This window comes from Strix uralensis, chromosome 3 (assembly GCF_047716275.1).
Source record: "Strix uralensis isolate ZFMK-TIS-50842 chromosome 3, bStrUra1, whole genome shotgun sequence".
NCBI lineage: Eukaryota > Metazoa > Chordata > Aves > Strigiformes > Strigidae > Strix > Strix uralensis.
The window spans coordinates 34,901,810-34,921,181 of record NC_133974.1 but is presented as its reverse complement, the minus strand read 5'-3'; the positions used below and the strand labels follow the sequence as shown (position 1 = coordinate 34,921,181).

At 40.8% G+C, this 19,372-nt stretch overlaps 1 protein-coding gene across 1 annotated transcript in view; it reads right to left on the bottom strand.

Moving 5' to 3' along the window:
- Nucleotides 1–19,372, bottom strand: part of KCNQ5 (potassium voltage-gated channel subfamily Q member 5) — a 295,700-nt gene that overhangs the window by 39,434 nt on the left and 236,894 nt on the right. The window contains exons 4-8 of the mRNA XM_074861878.1: nucleotides 16,275–16,450; nucleotides 15,720–15,845; nucleotides 5,752–5,862; nucleotides 3,748–3,843; nucleotides 429–523 (exon numbers count right to left, since the gene is read on the bottom strand). Coding sequence (XP_074717979.1) covers nucleotides 429–523; nucleotides 3,748–3,843; nucleotides 5,752–5,862; nucleotides 15,720–15,845; nucleotides 16,275–16,450 — 604 coding nt within the window. The remainder of the gene's footprint in view (nucleotides 1–428; nucleotides 524–3,747; nucleotides 3,844–5,751; nucleotides 5,863–15,719; nucleotides 15,846–16,274; nucleotides 16,451–19,372) is intronic.

Sequence of the window (19,372 nt, the reverse complement as noted above, 5' to 3'; positions counted from 1 at the left end):
TGCATTCACCTGCAGGATACCCCAAGGCTCTCTTCCCTAGGAAAGGTAGATCTGTAGCTATAGCTTTATACAGAGCCACAGGCATAAAAATGGCATTAAATCAAGGACAAAGGTCTGCATTAAACTTAACATTTTCCTCCTTAAAGATAATTTGGAACTGGGTGTAACATTAACCTTGATATATCAGTGGGTTTTTGGGAAAATGTTTCTAATGCCTGTGCTCAGTGATATTTCTTAGATAAAGGGCAATGATTTGTATTTGTCCCACTGTCCTAGGCTCCTAGATAATGTTGATCTGATTTGTTAGTTGAAATTTTTAATGAGAGGACTTAAGAAGACAAAACAAGACGAAAGAGACAAATAATAGTAATTCTCTATAAGCTTGAACAGACATTGAGAACATCACCAGCTGCCATATTTGTACCTACTTTGTAGGGCTGCAGGTATGCAAGGCCTTCAAATGAGGCTTCCAGGTAGCAATGGAAACCGATTTCTCATCAGCCGCATAACTACGCCATACACACTACGTGCAGGATATATGGTAAAAAAGAAAAAAACAAGGCAAGAGGGAGCAGGGGATGAAACAAAAAATTGAAAAGCAGATTAGTAACCAATACAAGTCATGGCTTTCTTTTATCATTCATAGCACTGATACATGCCTGAGGGGAGGAAGAATACTTTCATAATATCGCCAGGTGGCTGTCAGGTTTGTTCGGCTGGTGTCAGTAGAATAAAACCGCCAAGAAGCCTGGTATGGGGAAACAATAGAAAAGCACAAAGGAACCAAGAACATGAAGTGACAATGCCACCGCACTGATTACGGAGAGAGGGGATTTTGCTCAGATTGGGATGTGCTCTATTAGGTTGATTAAGGAAATACCAGTAACAACCTACGAAACTTTTGTGAATCACAGTACGCTTTACACAGTAAAGTAAGAGTTACCGGCTTTGTGGAAGCACCAGAAGATATTAATCACATAAAGGTGCTCAAAAAAGTATCACAGTGATTTATTTGTGACAAATCCATAGGGGACACCCATACAAGCTTGCAGTCTGAGGTAAAGAAAGTGTCATAATACTTTTTGTAAACGATAATAAAAACCAGACAAAAAGTATTTAGAAGAAAACAGAAATATTCTCTGTGGTTTGAAACACTGATAAATGTTTAAAAACACAAAATAAATAATTTCAAAGGTGAGTATCCACTATTTGGATTTATAACTGCACGTAGATAGTAAGACAGATCCTCAGTTCTATAAACTGCAACAGCTTCCCTGATGTCAGCATACTATATTAATTTGTACTAGCTTAGTATCTGCGCTTCCTATATATTGTCAATCATTAAATGTCATCCAGGTATTCTTATATAGAGTCTAATACCCTGTGTTTTCCTACTGCATATCTCCCAGAAATACAACTAGTCTTCATCTACAGACGGAGAACCTGTCACTTTGTAAACTGTTTCACTGGTTGCTCATTCTCATTGTCAAAAATCTCTGCATTGTTTTAATTTGAAACTCTTTGGGTTTGGCTTATAGCCAAACATATTGGTTACGTTTCTGTCTGCTACATTAAATAGTCCTGTAGGTTCCAGTACTTCCTCTCTGGACTTTTATGGTCAAATAATATTCACAGTGGGTATTTCTTATAAGCTAAAGAAACTGAGAAAAGTATGTCCACATGAAACATTTCAGTTTCCTACAGAGATATCCTAGCTATGTTTAAGTCAGGTAAAGGCTCTAGCAGACAGCATATCTACGGCAACAGAGGAGTTAGCACAGACTAATTCTACAGAGTAACTTATTAGAAAAGAGACATTATCCTGATGAATTAGAGCACAGTGATTTCCATGGTAGCTCATTATCAATAACCACAACAGACAATTTAAAAAAGCCTGGGCACTGTTACAGTAGACAATGATACGTAGTTCAGACACGTTCTGCATTTATGAACATGAAATTTTCTCCAGTCCTGCACTCATTTTTTTCCAATGTTTTCTTTGTTTTCTCCTATTTTGCAGTCTAATTTACAAACTGTAGATGCTGAGCTGATATGTAGCATGTTAGTACCAGCATCACTATACACAGTGGTAATACCAGCCTCCTCCTACTTGTTACTTAGATACTGTTCTGTATTTAAGGACTGTAACAAACCAGCTGGAGTAACATACTGGGAACTTGTATGAAGCTCTTGACCCTTCTTTCCCACTCTTTCTCTGTGTTTCTCATCCTTCGTCAAATCCTTTCCAGAGTCACTAACACTAGGATAGGGTCCTCTTGTAATAGTCTCAATTAATTGTTTCTAGATCAAGTTTTGTATTTGGTGTATTAAGAAATTTGTTAGGAACCATTCCACCCTGTAAAGTCCACAGATCATCCTTGGGTTCATTCCTGTGTGCCTGTCCTCATGTTTCCTATTCTGCTGGTCTTGTGCTCCATCAGCAATTTTTTATTAATTTCCAGATCACTGAAAATGCTGAACATGAAAATGAACACGTAAATGCTGAAAAGCCTTCATCATGGGATCCCACCACAAATGTATTCCTTTCACAATGATTTTGGCCACTGAGAGTCACGTTTGGAAATCAGTCAGCCAACTACTCTTAATCTATTTAGCATGATGTCTTACTAATATTTTGGTTGAACTGTCATACAATAATAAGAAGAGCTACATCCAAAACCTAAATCTATTGTGTGTTTCTTCTGGCAACCAAACTTGGAAGAAGTAGATTAGAATATATGTATTAGAAAATATCCCAGACAGTCATTCTACAGTACAATAGATACAAAAGGAGTGGATTTATATTTATTAATTATTACAATAAACATTAAATCTAAAATATTTAATATTTAATAATAATTGAACAGTAATAATGGAAAACATTTATTAACTTTAAGAATGCTTCAAAGACAGCCTGGCATCTATCCTGAACTTATCATGGAACTCTAGTATATTCATGCTCAGCTTCTTTATTTGGATTTATGATTTCAGAATTAAAAAAAAATCATAAATGGTACACATAAAACACTGAGGATCCCAAGAAAATAAACTAGGACACCAGAGGATTATTTCCCTCCTTTTTTTCTTCAGTGCATCAAGTAGAGTAAAGCTTGGCGCAAAATCATTCTTCAGAGGATTTTCTCATTTTTAACTAGCACTGTAAGTTAAAGAAAAAACTCATGCAAAACAGCTGTTTAACAAATATCCCAATTTTGCTTAAAAAAATCTTTCTCAGTTGTTAATACACGCCATCATGTCAATACTGGAGCTGAAACCACTTCAGACAATTTCAGACATTTTGGGATTGCTAGCAACTACATTTCCAGCTTTTGAACTGACTAATAGTGAAAGCAATTCTCTGGGCAGGAGACTTTTCATTTTTACTAAGTATATCACTCATTGGAGCACTCCAAACCCTGTAGATGAAAAGCAGCTTAATATAGGCAAGAGTGCTGTGTCTATAGTGATCAGTTCTATTTTTCCAAGTAATTCCCTAACTGCAGGCATGCAACACACATCATTGACTTGGTTTCTTCGCACGGATAGAAGAACTCAAAAACTACGCATAGAAACGCAATATACACAATTATGGCAATACACGGCAATCACTGAACAAACTTATTTCATGAAACTAACCAATCTGTTAAACATTATTTCCACAAAGCTTTCCAAATTCAAATAATAAAACTTGCTCCAATATGTACTTTAAATCGCCTACTATTATCTTTTCACTGATTCCATATTTACCTGAATTAGACTGGCAGCTGGATTCCTTCTTTTCTCAAAGTGTTTCTGACGATGCTGTTCCTGCACTTTTAATGCAAATCCTGAGCCAAGGATGCCCTGCAATACAATACGCCATTTATCATTATGCACATAGTTTTTTCAACAACGTGCATAATCAACTACAAAGATTTAATGAAGATGTTATGCTATATGATTGCTTCAGATAACACATGTATGGCAGTACATGACAGTATAAGGCTTAACAACAGTGCCCCTTTCGTGGTGAAGCAGGAGACTCCTTATTTAAGAGGGAACATCTGTGGCACTACTAGTGACCACTCATTCAACCCATTGCTTGGGTTTGTGCTACACTATGTTCCTCCAGCTTTAAAGGGCATGGAGATATATATAGATATAAAATCAAGCAGGAACATTCAGAGGAACTTAAGCCAGGAATGATGAAATGACCAGCTGCCAGATATATATGGACCTCAAAGTCCATATCTGCAGTGCTTACTATAACTTTTGATTTTAGAAAAATTAGAAAATGCCTTGCTTAACAGATTAAGACAATTTCTTCTTACTCTTTCCAATCTAAATAATCCCCGTTGTTCATTCTATAGGCTATGAAAAAAGCTGGTGATTAAACCTCTCCTTTTTTAGCCTTTTAACTTTTGAATTAATAAGATAAATTTGACTCCAGGTGAACAGACCCAAAGAGTGAGAAAGTTTCTCTCCTTGGCTTGCAAGGAGTGTAATATCTTTGCTGAACATGTCTGCATTATAAGGAAGAATATTTCCACTTGATTCTTAGTCAGGATAAAATAATATTAGAAATGCACAACATTCACACATATCTTGTTTTACAGACAGACTCAACACAAAAGTGTTTATGAGGAAAATAAGTATCTGTACATAGATATGACACAGGGAACAAAAGTTCTGGCATCTCTAATATGTAAGGTTATTCATCTTTTACATGTTCATTATAATCCTGATAAGACTAAATTTCTTGTTAGTGGTGACTAGGTGACAAAGGGAATTAATTACAGTAGCTGCCACTAAATGTCAAAGATTCACAAACAGGTAATATGCCAGAGATACTGAAATACTCTCTGTACTTAGAGTAATAAATAAATGCAGTACACTAGATGATTCAATGCTATTGGCAAATGCTGACTTTTAATCTGAGTTTCTTTATACGGTTGAAAACAAATGTAGTATTATAATATACATGTTTTATAGTGATCTATAGACAATGAATCTGAGTATTAATATATTTCTGTATACGTTACCCTGGATGCAATATGACAAAATACAAATGTCACTTCTGTTTTCAAGCTTATTCAATACTAATTTAAAAAATAAAGGCAATTTACTTGCAAAAATGAAAAGTTATTTCTGAAGCTACACTACATTTTAGTAATTAGATGATTCCCATTTCCATTAAAGTCTCTTGAACATTGATAAAAGCAACATAAAGAAACTGTCATGTTTATTTACAATCACTCACAGAAAACGATAGTTGCATTTTTACATTCAACAACATTAACTTTGATTAACTATTAAAAATTAAAGGTTGATTTAATGCTTTCTACTACTCTCTGTTGGTAGCCTGAACATGGTCATACAGGACAACCTATTAGAAATATCTAATTTTTTTTTCCAATAGAATCTAAGTCATAAAAACATTATTTTTTTCAAAAATCTGAAAGGAAAGCAGTAATAGATAAGCCACAATTTGTAACAAAAGAAAGGAATTTTCACCTTACACAATAGTATGCTACTTAATTTAGGATTATTTCCCAGTTTTGACCATGCCAAAGAAACTCCCCAAAATTCAAGCAGTGACATCAAACCTTTTGTTTGGATTTTGGATAGCAGTTCACTAGTGTTATCACAGACCAAAAAGCCTTAAACAGTTGTTCTTAATGTAGAGAGCTTCCTTCAACTTTTTGTATTTAACAGCAGTAGGAGCTACAGAAGATTCTATTACCTTTTTACAAAATTTATAGGCATACTCACAGCAGGTAGTGCAAAGAAAGAAATGCCAAGCAGAGCAAATCCTGCAGAAAGCAACCTTCCAAGCCAAGTAAGAGGAGTTTTGTCTCCGTAGCCAATGGTTGTCAATGTGATCTAAAAAGAAATGAATAAACATTGTGGTTTACCAGAAGTCACTGAGAGATTAGTTACAGATTATTTACATTGCATGAAACAGCATTTCCACTAAATAATCCAAGACACATGAAACATATATAGTTTTTCTGAAAGAAAAACAAACATAAATAAATTAATATTAATCCATCTTTCTGTGAGAAGAGGGACTTTTTACAAGGGCATGTAGTGAAAGAACATGGGGTAATGGCTTTAAACTGAAAGAGAGTAGATTTAGATTAGATGTAAGGAAGGAATTCTTCACTGTGAGGGTGGTGAGACACTGGAACAGGTTGCCCAGAGAGGTTGTGGATGCCCCCTCCCTGGCAGTGTTCAAGGCCAGGTTGGACGGGGCTTTGAGCAACCTGGTCTAGTGGAAGGTGTCCCTGCCCATGGCAGGGGGTTGGAACTAGATGATCTTTAAGGTCCCTTCCAACCCAAACCATTCTATGATTCTGTGATTCCCTCTTGGGAGTTTGGACCCACCCAACCGCCTGGTGCAGGCAGCTGGAGGAGGTGTGGGCAGAGCGGAGGATTTCCAAAGGCCGGGTGGTAGGCTGCAGGCTGCGTGCTCAGGCAATGGCACACAATGTTAAAGGACAAAGATAGACAACGGTAGGCTGAATGCCAAGGACTCCGGGGCCTGTTATTAGCGGAGAACATGTGCACAGAGAATTATTTTACATCGTGTACCAAATGTGGGCAAGTTCAGGCTTAGCAAATATTCTGGCAGGAATGAATTCTTCAGGAAAATGCCTTCTAGAGACATTATTTTGCTTCCAGCTTCCTCAAAGTTCATTCCTAGGCAAGACGGCCAAAGCAATTCTATTTAATGCTGGGGTCACCACAGGACAAAAGAAGGAAAGTCTTTTGGAAGTAATTAGATTTCAACTATTTAAGGCTCTGTAGATAGTAAACAGTGCTTTTAATTGCTCCCATTGTTGGGAACAAGCTGTGGGTGTAATTTACCCTGAGAAAGCCATAGTGACTGAAAGAGAGTGAGCTGAATTAAGGCTGCAGCTGAAATTTCAAGTGGTTATCAAGTCTCAAGTTTTGTAATGCTAGCCTGGTCACAGACACACCACCCTGTGTGCTTATCAGGTCTTGCTCTCCTTCCTTGCTTCTTTTCACTTCCCTGCCTCGTCCCCTCTTCCCGACTTTTGCTGGACTCTTTGGAGAGCCAATGCAACCCAGGAAGGTGGAGAGAATTATTCACAGTTCTGTATGGTTTGTTTCTGCTGTTTCAGTGAGCTGTGTTAGCTCATGGAGGTGCCTAACAAGCTCCAGAGCCTGCAGAAGGCAGTGCATGGCTGAGATTGAGCGATAAGGAGGAAGGGACATGGGAATGCAGCTCCCTCTTTTCTGGCAGAGGTGTGCTGATGCAACCACACTCTTGGCCTGGCAGAGGGGCTTGATTTGGATTTCCTTTGTTTGCTGAAGAACGTATTCCCAGCTCTTCTCATCACAGGGCAAGTGCAGAACAGTTTGAGGCTATTAAGACCCTGAGAGCAACAAAGCACTTGACCAAATGAAGCCTTGAATAGAAGTTCCTCAAAAATCATTTCCAGGCCAGTCATTGCAAAGCAGTTTGAAGCTCTGGAATGAGCCCAGTTGCTTGGCTTCTGTCCAGCTGCCTATCTCTGCCAGACACTGGAAAGTACAGATATCTCTCCTGCCTGGGCTGACAAGAAGGAAACAGAACTAAGTGTCATCTGCATATTAATGATATTGCCACCGAACTGTTTTCTGAAGAAGTCAAAGATAAACTTGAACCTTTGGGATCTGACATATGTGAGCAATCCAAAACCAGCAGCAGTCACACAGACTCTATCTCTGGAATTTCTCCAAAGAAAATAACAAGACCGTATTAAAGCCTTTCCCCTGTTCTTTTAGGTCCTGAGGACTTCATGGTATTAGTCTATGATTAAGAATATCAGTGGCTTCTTGCTCTCTTTGAGCTGTTTTATCTTAGGACAGTCTTTACATGGGTGTATAGGTGTCAGCACTGTGTTGTATTGTCTTACTCAACACTGAACAAATGGGTTTGATCTTCATTTTGTATTCCTCTCATCACACAGATAAGAAAATATTTTTTCAGACAACTTCAGGATCAAGTTCAGGAATAATCCTCTGCATCTTTGTTAGTGCTGCAAGTGAATGACTGGCCAGGCCCTGACTGGCATAATCCTGAGGTTAAGTTAATTGAACAGGGTGTGGAAAACTACTGGATGTGAGACCATGACAACATGAAAAACTTCCAGACGTCACTGATAATATTGTAAGAAGCAGACAGAAGTTACAGATAGCACTGTGAGGGAAGGCTGGATACCATGGGTGGTTAAGGGAGCAGTGATGAAAGTTCAAAGGTGACAGGAGGAAATTATTTGGGACCTTTTGGGGATTACAGTCTTGCAAGGACAACAGCACCTAGGTGAATGCATCAGTGGTATCATACAAGGCCAAGAGTGACTAGGTAACAGAACTACAAAATCTGTGTCGAACCTGTGAAGGTAATTAGGAACAGGTTGTTTATCTGAGAGGAGACTTGGTCAGAGCAAGCAAAGTGCTGAAAAAGAGGATCAAGATACAATAAAAGAAATAACAAGGTGTGCAAATCATGCCTTTCTGGGGATACCTGCTGAGCAGCCTTGTGTCTGATCACTACAGTCTAAATCAGGACAATAAACGAAACCTTTTAGATTTTATTTGTACAGGATTCATTTCACCCAACTTGAAAAATAAAATGCTTAGGTGTTTAGCATGATCTGGTTATTGCAACATGCACAATTCCTCCGGCAGGCAACTCATGCTATCCTAAAATGCAGGATTTAGGCTTGCCTGACAACAAATGTCTAGGGACACCTGAGATGCCCTGGGCCATCTGAGTAGGGGCCACTTGCAGGAGAGACAGCTGACTCTCCAACAGATCTTCCATGGCACTGTATGCCTATGTTCAAGCACTCCTACGTGGCTAAATGAGCAAGCTGAGTCCTATCTTTTGTACCAGATGCAACACTCCATTCTGGTTGCTTCTACAAATGAGATGTCTGGACAGACCAGCTAAGGCAGGCAGTGTCACCTGGCTAGACTCAAAACTTACAATAATGATAGAACTTCTGTTATATCTCATTGCTGGAGCTAATAAATATGCTAATAATAAGTGAGGTAATATAATAATGAATGTGATTATATAACCTAGGTGCCTTCAATTAGATGAGATAGGACCCAGGAGGCTCTCCTCTACCCTAATATTTCTTTCTGATGTCATTTTATGTTCTGCTAGCAGTACTTGTGTTTTGAATCTTTACCTGAAATCAATTAACTGAAAAAAATGTAGTTTTCTCATGCTGCCATTACATTAAATGATAAAAACGTCATCAATATTAACTCATCTGAGCTAGGAATTGTGACAATATTATTCATTGCAATATGATTTGTTCACCTACAGGTCAATGTGGAGTGCCAGAGCCATTCTGTATCCAGCTGTAACTACTGGATACTACTTGAAAATAATGACTTATTAAGAGAAACTCTTGTCAAATGTGTAAGAGAGACAGGAATCTTATTTGCATTACATTTGCAGGTAAAACTAAATAACATACAAACTAAATGCCACTATAAGCACACAGTTCTAGCTAACACTAGGTTCTCAGAAACCCATGCATGGTTTTGTTTTGAAATACTTAAGTTTTTGAATTGACCCTTTGTTCCTGTACAGTTTAGTTATTTTATTCTGTTAAACTAATTTACCTTTTCTACCAAAGCAAATTTTGAACCTGAGGTCTTCATATAACAACATGCTGTTGTGTGCTGCTGTGTTAGGCAGCACTGTGGGGACCCCAACCACAAGAATATTCACAATAGTAACATTAGCATGATGTTTAAACTGTAGGTTGCACGGTACAATATGCAATTGCAAATACAGTGGAGTATTAATATGTAAATTAGGATGCCATATCCTGTCTTTCATTTCAGCATAAAAATAGGGGCTTCAGAAATGGAGTCGGTGAAATGACCATAGCAGGGTATGGCCCTAAATGATCTGAATTAATGAATGGGTTAATTGCTGCATGCTGGGTCTGGTCCTGTAAGGGGGGGACATAAGCGCCTCTAAAAGCTTGAAATTTAAGGCAACTATATTTGCCTGACTTCAATGCGGTCTTTTTTTTCCTGTACCTCTGCTATCACAGAATTCAGTCTGGGATTTGGTAGATACTCTGTGGTTTAAGTTAGAACAACTTTTGCAAATAAACAAATCAATGAGACTAAGCATTGATTTCCCCTAGAATGCCACACAATCTGACCTTTTCAAAATCTGCATGTGGGTTACTCTGGCAGTAAAAACAAGCATGACTAAGAAGCACATTATGCATTTCCCACATACTGTTTTACATATTATAAAAAAATACTATTATTAAAATGGCAAAGATAACAGGTAAGGGGGAACACTGATTTTCAGTAACTTAAGCACATTAAAAATTTAAATGTATTCATGTCACACACTGGGGTAAGAAGAAAAGATATAGAAATATACGATATAGATTGTTTTCAGGTTTTTGATTACAATTTGTTGTTTTTCCTGCTGATGTCAAGAAAAGATTCCTATTTTCTCAGTTGCGCTACTTATGTGACCTATGAGTCATACATTTTCACTTCATAGTGTACAAAATATTTTAAGCACCAGTTTATACAATGATTATTTCTTAGCAGGGTTTTTCCTTAAAAAATAGCAGTCAGCAGGTAGTGGAGAAGCAAGTTCTAAAATAAAGACCTTGTTCCTCCTGCCAGAGCTGCTCAGGGAGTGGGATCTGGATCTAACATGTGAGCCTCAGTCAGATGTCAGAGTTGAGGTCTGAGTTTGCTGGGACTTTCCTGTTCATCGTGGATATGTTTCTCCTCACTATTGCCTGCTGGCAGGTGGATACAATCCTCTGCTTAGTCCAAACTCCCACCCTATGCAGTGCTAAGTCACACATGGCTTTGCAGAGAGGCAAAGGTTGTTTCCTGGAGAATCAAATGGCTGAAAACTTGCATTCCCAGACCCATGCACTACCACAGGAGGGTCTCTTGCAGGATCACATCCACACTGCCACCCCCAAAGGGGCAATGGTGTTTGCAGACTGCTGGAGCAAGGGTACCCATCAGTGAGGTCACCAGCATCCCAAGCCAGATGCTTCACAACCATGTCAATATAGGCAGGTTAGAAAGCTCTAAACCAAACCTAGACCTTGGCTTTTGAAGAATCGTGAAACAAAATAAACTATAGTGATGCGACTGAGAGCAAAACCTTCTCTCATGACTTTAGCCAGCATGAATTTTACATTTGGATTACAGGATAAAAATGTGTATTTTATCAGAGATTTGCCTTGATGCTCTAAAGCAACAAGTTTCAGGAAAAATATTTCTGTATATTTGTAAATGCACAAGTAAGACCTACTAGGTCTGGCTTTTCCAAGCTCCCAATTTTGTGTACTAATAACACAGAAATATAGTCTCTAGGGAAGACATGTAACATATTATTAACCCTTAGATGAAAAAATTTCAAATACACAAACTAGTCCTACTAATAGAAAATGACCTTGACCTTTGCTCAAAATCTAAACAAAACTTACTAAAAATATTTCTCAAGGATTTAAAGCATTTTGGAAAGGGCTTTTGCATAGTCCATCTATGCATGCTCTGAGCCTGCAGATACTACTGAGTCCAGATGAAGTCTTGTCAGCAGAAGGTCTGAGGTGAGAAAGCTTCACTCCTGCATCCCTCTGATGAGGAAAGGTGGGAGAGGCTGGTTCAGGTGTCGCACTTATTCCAGGAAAATTAATGAGTGCTCTAGGTTATAGTAGCTTTAATGATTTCACAGGCATCATTTCACTACCCAGACACTGTTAGAGCTCATGGTGTTTGTTCTACTGCATCAGAAGGAGAAGAAAAGCACATTTTATATTGCCTGGCAATAGCTCTGCCATAGGCTTTGTTGGGGCAGATTTCTTAACCTGCCTAAGTAACTCCCACACTGTGCAGGGACCTAGCTCACTATAGGGCATTTTTAAGCAAAAAACCCTACATATTATGCCATAAAAATAATTTCAAAAATTTCAGACCTAGTTTTTCATTGTTCATTTAAAGCCTAGTTTATTTAAATATGTAAGCATTCATATAATCCTTCTTTCAGAAAAGCAGTCAGGTGTGTACTTAGATCCCACACTTTTCAACAAAGTAAAACCAACTGATTTGATAATTAAACGTGAGCTCAACTAAATCAGGGCTTTTACACCTGTAAAAATAACACTGATGAACCAGAATAGCAAAATTTATTCTTGCTTTTTGTGTTCAAGGTACAGAGGAAGGAGAGACAATATCATTCTTGGGGCAGGAGTTAGCTGGGCTCATTGAGAGCTTTAAACTAGATTTGAAGGGGGAAGGGGGCAAAACTGAGTTTGTGGGCTGTTGTGCCAGTGATGACCCTCACTCTGCCATCTCAGTTGAGGCAAGGGATGGAGACATGCAGCACAACAAAGATGCAAGGGATATGGATGGATCAGTAACTGTGGTACACCTGTGAAAGGTCAGGCCAGACTTAGGACCTCTAAATGCAAAAAGGTGCTGAGGACATCAGCCCATCTGAAGTGCATCTATACCAATGCACACAGCATGGGTAACAAAGAGGAGGAGCTTGCAACAGGAAAATTATGATGTAGTGGCTGTCACAGAAGCATGGTGGGATGTCTCCCATGACTGGAGTGTGCCAATTGATGGCTACAAGCTCTTTAGGAGGGATAGACAAGGAAGGAGAGGTGGTGGGGTGGTGCTGTATGTTAGGGACTGTTATGATTGCTTTGAGCACAAGTATAGTGAAGACAGGGTGGAGTGTCTTTGTGTTAGAATCAGGGGGAAGGCCAACAGGGCAGATGTTGTAGTGGGAGTCTACTATAGGCCACCCACCCAGGACAGAGAGGTGGATGAAATATTCTATAGGCACTTAGGAGAAATCTCTTGCTTGCGCTTGTTCTTGTGGGAGACTTTAACTTCCCAGACATCTGCTGGAAATACAACACAGCAGAGTGGGACCAGTCCCGGAGATTCCTGGAATGTGTGGAAGGTAACTTCCTGACACAGCTGGTGAGAGAACCGACCAGAGAAGGTGCCCTGCTGGATCTCCTCTTTGTGAACAGAGAAGGACTGGTGGATGATGTGGCGGTTGGAGGCCGACTTGGGCACAGTGATCATGAATAGAGTTCTCTATTCTTAGAGAGGCCAAGAGAGGGGACAGCAGAACTGACATCCTGGACTTCCAAAGGGCTGACTTTGCTTGTTTGGGCACCTGCTTGACAGGATCCCTTGGGAGACGGTCCTGAAGGGTATAGGGGTCCAGGAAGACTGGGCACTCTTTAAGAAGAAAGTCTTAATGGCTCAGGAGCAGGCGGTCCCCAGGTGCTGTAAGAGAAGCCGGTGCCAGAGAAGACCACCCTGGCTGAACAGGGAGCTTTGGCTGCAACTCAGGGAGAAAAGGAGAGTTTACGGCCTTTGGAAGAAGGGGCTAGCCACTCACAGTGATTACAAAGATGCTGTGAGGCTATGCAGGGAGGAAATCAGGAGGTCTAAAGACCAGCTGGAAATTAATCTAGCTTCAGCAATCAAGGATTACAAGAAATGTTTCTATAAGTACATCAACAGCAAAAGAAAGACCAGGAACATCCTTCATCCCCTGCTGGACACAGGAAGAAACATAGTAACTAGTGATAAGGAAAAGGCTGAGGTGCTTAATGCCTTCTTTGCCTCAGTCTTTAATAACAAGACTAGTTGTATTGAGGGAATCCAGCCCCCTCAGCCAGATGATAGAGACTGGGAGAACGACCCCCCGGCAATCCAGGAGGAGATAGTCAGTGACCTACTGCATCACATAGACATACACAAGTCTATGGGACCGGACGGGATACACCCAAGGGTGCTGAAGGAGCTGGCTGGGGTGCTCGCCAAGCCACTTTCCATCATTTACCAGCAGTCCTGGCTGACCGGGGAGGTCCCGACAGATTGGAAGTTGGCGAATATATAAGAAGGGTCGGAAGGGTGATATGGGAAATTGACTTCGGTGCCCAGGAAGCTGATGGAGCAGCTCATCCTGAGTACCATCATACAACACGTGTGGGACAACCAGATGATCAGGCCCAGTCAGCATGGGTTTATGAAAGGCAGGTGCTGCTTGACAAACCTGATCTCCTTCTACGACAGGGCAACCTGCTTATTGGATGAGGGAAAGGCTGTGGATGTTGTCTACCTTGACTTTAGTAAGGCCTTTGACGCCGTTTCCCACAGCATTCTCCTGGTGAAACTGGCTGCTCGTGGCTTGGATGGGCACACACTTTGCTGGGTAAAAAACTGGCTGGATGGCTGGGCCCAAAGAGTTGTGATGAACGGAGTTAAATCTGGTTGGCGGTCGGTGCCCCAGGGCTTGTTCTGGGGCCACTCCTGTTTAACATCTTTATTGATGACCTAGATGATTGAGTGCACCCTCAGTAAGTTTGCAGATGACACCAAGTTGGGTGGGAGTGTTGATCTGCTCGAGGGTAGGGAGGCTCTGCAGAGAGATCTGGACAGGCTGGAGTGATGGGCTAAGGCCAACTGGATGAGTTTCAATAAGGCAAAATGCTGGGTTCCGCACTTCGGCCACAACAACCCCCAGCAGTGCTACAGGCTTGGGGAGGAGTGGCTGGAGAGCTGCCAGTCAGAGAGGGACCTGGGGGTGTTGATTGACAGCTGGCTGAACATGAGCCAGCAGTGTGCCCAGGTGGCCAAGAAGGCCAATGGCATCCTGGCTTGTATCAGAAATAGCGTGGCCAGCAGGGACAGGGAAGTGATCTTAGCCCTGTACTCGGCACTGGTGAGGCCGCACCTCGATTACTGTGTTCACTTTTGGGCCCCTCACTACAAAAAGGACATTGAATTACTCGAGCGTGTCCAAAGAAGGGCAATGAACCTGGTGAAGGGTCTGGAGCACAGGTCGTACGAGGAGCGGCTGAGGGAACTGGGGTTGTTTAGTCTGGAGAAGAGGAGGCTGAGGGGAGACCTCATCGCCCTCTACAACTACCTGAAAGGAGGTTGCAGAGAACTGGGGATGAGTCTCTTTAACGAAGTAACAAGCGATAGGACAAGAGGTAATGGCCTCAAGTTGTGCCAGGGAAGGTTTAGACTAGATATTAGGAAGCATTTCTTTACAGAACGGGTTGTTAGGCATTGGAATGGGCTGCCCAGGGAGGTGGTGGAGTCCCCATCCCTGGAGGTGTTTAAGAGTAGGGTTGACATAGTGCTGAGGGATATGGTGTAGTTGGGAGCTGTTAATGTTGGGTTGATGGTTGGACTGGATGATCTTCAAGGTCTTTTCCAACCTAGATGATTCTTTGATTCTAAGGGCGCTGATGATACTCTTCCCTTCACCTCAAAGCTGGTGTAAGAATTTTTTCCCTCCTTCTTTCCTGACACTTGTTCCTCTTCCTGCACTGCAGCATACAGCCCTCTGATTTAGATCAAAGCAGCTCTTTGTGGGACTATATTACAAACTGTATTACTGAAAGGATCTGGGTTAAAAAATAATATGCTTTCTTTTCTTGAAGATTTAGTGGTCTGGTTTGCAGAAGAAGCACATAGACAGCTGTTCTGCAGGATGGAGTGAAATGAACTATGGATGTGCAAATGAATAGCTGGAGGAGGGAGCTTCTCAGACCAGTCTTATGGCAGTGAAAACAATTAATTGAACAGCACACTAAGTTAAAATTCACAGTAGGTGAAATTCAAAGCACTCTAGCATACTGGTTAAAGAGTGTGTATTATTTTTGTGTACTTACTGTGCCCCACCAGAGAGCATCTGCATATGTGGAGAATTGATTATTTGCATCTTTTTCCACCAGATAAACCAGGAAAGATGAAAAGATGAGTACTAAAAATCCTATGTACCAGGCTGTGATTAATTCCTAGATAAAAGAAATCAGAGATCAATATCCATTTGAGACTGGACAGAATGGCATTTCAAAGAAGACATAATGAAAAGATCTACGTTCTTTTTTGGCATTCGAGCAGTTAAAAGTCAAATGCTTTCCTTTTGCAAATTTTCTCTGAAAGTGGACCAAATCTACTTCTATGTTTTGATGCTTCAGCAAGTTCACTAACACATATCAAATTACAACTGCATATCAAGGACAGTACTTTCAACATATTCTTGAAACTGTTAGCATTTAACGTGGCCTGATGTATCTGTGCTAATGCCCATTACAACTGATGTTACTTCAGAAGATTTTAGGTATTCTGCTCAAAACTGATAAATGTTTGTTTCCTTGGCCTCTGGTTGAATCACATCAAGTGAATATATCAGCCAGACAAAATCAGCATCTAAGATTACGTACCTTGCTATGTGCATAAACTACTGAACCTAATAATTTCCAAGTGCCTCCTCTTCGGTCCATGCGCACCATACGAAGGATCTGTAGGAAACGAAGACTTCTCAGTGCTGATGTTGCAAAAATGTTACCCTGAGTTTTTGCAGAAACAACTGCTATTGAAGCGATGAGAACAATGATGTCTGAAAGAAATATATTACAGAAAACATTAATGTCCAAGTACTAATAAATAACACATACATGTACATGAGCTGAAAGGGAACAAAAGAGAGCCTCCCGTGGTGGGTGGGAATCTGAAGCACTGAGATTCCTGTTTGAGGTAGGGATGTGAAGTCAGGGTTGGTGTCAAAAACTACCTCAGGAGCCTCCAGGGTGAAAACTGAGGGTAGTAATTTTGAAAACATATGGATAAGAGGAGCAGTGTTGAAGAAACCTCATGAATGAGCTTTGAAGCCTGATGTAGTAAACTACAAATCAGTAGATGGATCAGAAATTTTTCCCTTTATATCTTTCCCCATAGCAACTTTCTTATGAAAAGGCAAAAAAGAAAACAAAGGTAAGAAAAAAATAAAGCAGCCCCAGTGGTGAGAGTCCAGTGGAACCGGACTTACAAGCACATGTATTAATTTCCTATGAGTACAAACACTATGTGGTTGAGGCACGTAGTTTCTGGACACAACTCCCCTGATGCACCATTTCCTGGAAAGGAAGAAAGACAGTGCTGGGTATTCAGAAGCATTCTTTTAGCTGGCAGCCTGGAAAGTTTGTTGAAGTCCAGCAAGTGTCAAGATTTATTTCTTCAGGTCACAGATTCAAACTGTGAGAGTGAGTTTGTTCTGCATGAACTAATTAGCCAGCTACCCTTAGAGCCAGAACAGCATTTCAAGGGAGATGAGGAGAAGCAGCACAGTGATGGCACATGGATACTATGAGAAGGCATAATGTTCTTTTATGATGATTGGAGCAGACACATTGGTGTGCACGGAGTGGAAAAGTACAGAACAAACTCTGTGTTACTTCATCACCTCATAAGTAATTTCCTGACCTTCTTTAAAAGCTTAAAGAGCCCTTGTAAGAAATACCTGGTTTAAATCTTAGGATTTTGTGGTGTTTGTAAGTTTCTGTGCAAGGATACTCTAAACTCTTGCTTGCCAGTGAAGAACTGAAAGCAAGTTCTTGTTGACATGAGTTTTGCTTCTTTTGTGTTGGTTATGAACACTCAACTTGTCCCAAGTGTAGCTCCTATAAGTCAAGAATGACCAAGTAAGTGAAAAGATCCCACATAGGCAAGCAGTGGGAGAGACTGGCTGTACCTACAAGCAGAAGACTGTTTCTTTAACCTGCTCCAGTACAGTAGGAAGTAGACTTGGTTCATTCTGCCCAGCCACCGAAGTAAGTTGAGGTCCAACACCCTTGCCTGCAAACATCCTGGGTTTCTCTGAACTCACCTATGGGTGGCTTTGTCCTCTTACTACAATACTAAGGGTACAGACAGCCTGTGGTTTAAGGAGTGTCCTGTTAAATTGTGGAAATCCTTGTCACAAGATGTTAAAAGTTTACATAGGCTTAAAGCCAGCAGGACGATCTCATGGGAGAAGATTTAATCCTGGGCTAATTAATACCAAGAGCCCAGTTCTGGCTCATCTCATCTTGAAGTAGAAGGCTGTTTGAGGCTGAGAGACTCTTATTGAGAAATATCACTGTATGTTTGCCCTTCTTGTGTAATCTTCCCTGACTATCCACTGTTGGCTAGTGTCATTGTTGGACATAGTGTTAGGCTAGGCTGACCTTCTGCCTATCTTATGCTCTGACATTTTAAAAAGCCTTTGGCTACTACATAGGTGGATCATGGGTGGCTGCTATATAATTGGCTACCAAAAAAGCTGGATTTGCTTCTAGATGTAAAGCCAAGAAGTTCAGATACCAAGAAGAGCCAGAAGAGGATAAAGTATCCTAGGGCATCTCTGCACAGTACAAGTCTCAAGAGCATGACAACCAAATACAGGAGGACCGGGTAAGAATTCAGAAATAGGACAACTGACTAGGAAAAAGTTAAGGACATCACAAATTCTAATGAAGATCAGAGAAATAGATAGGGTGGGATTCAGCTCCATGTGAAGACATTTAAATGTACGTGTCTACATGCGAAGCAGGTGTCTAAACTCCCCATGCAGCACAAGGAAATCACGTCAACCAAGAGAGGTGCAGATAATCCTCAGGAAGGCTCCTGCTGGCTGCTCAGCTGACTCATGCTCTGGGTTTAGTACAAAGAAGGCTCAATTCAGCTGCCCGAATTTATTTGTCCAGTGCCATTTGAGATGCCTTAAGGTATCTGAGACATCCCCTAGGTCCGGCCACTGTGCTATCAGACCTGGGAGGGCTGTGCCCCTCAGGAGAAGTCACTGGAGAGCAGTGAATATCATGTAACAGGGGAGACCTCTATGTACTCTGCTGAACTAAGCCCTAGATCTCGACCAACTATAGTGGAAGTATAAACAAGTAGCACACATGCACCCACCTACGAGCAAACTTCTATATTTAGGTGTGTTTATCTGGATCTGAGGCTCACATAGAGCATGCTGGAAAGTCTTGAGCAATACAGACTCTGTTGAAGAAAGAGTGCCCCTGGTAACTAACATGACAGCAAGCTTGGCTTGTGCCATGCTGCTCCGAGCAGAGCAGCAACGTAACAGCCATTTTTAATTAGTGGTGACTGGCTAGCAGCAAAATGGATATTGTTAGAAAAGCAGTGTGCACTCCTGCAAATCATTCTTAGAACTTAATAAAGAGTAAGGTCTCCCAAATATTATGAATTATGCATTCAGTCCGGAAATTATTGAAGTGCTTACTGGGTGTTTTGGTTACCCTCAACCGTTCTCAATAGCTCAGCCTTTTACAAAAGGCAATGATTTGCCCCTGGCCTTATTCCTGACCATTTCAGGAGCTCTGTCAGATTTCCTTATAACCTGAAGTTTCTTGTAGGTCCCACACTGCAAAAAATTCATATTAATTCAGTTTTGCCAGCACCATACAGTATCTGCCCTCCACTACTGGGAGCCCTCTGCCCCACTGAGGGTCTCTGGTCCCCTCTGACTGTGAGAGAC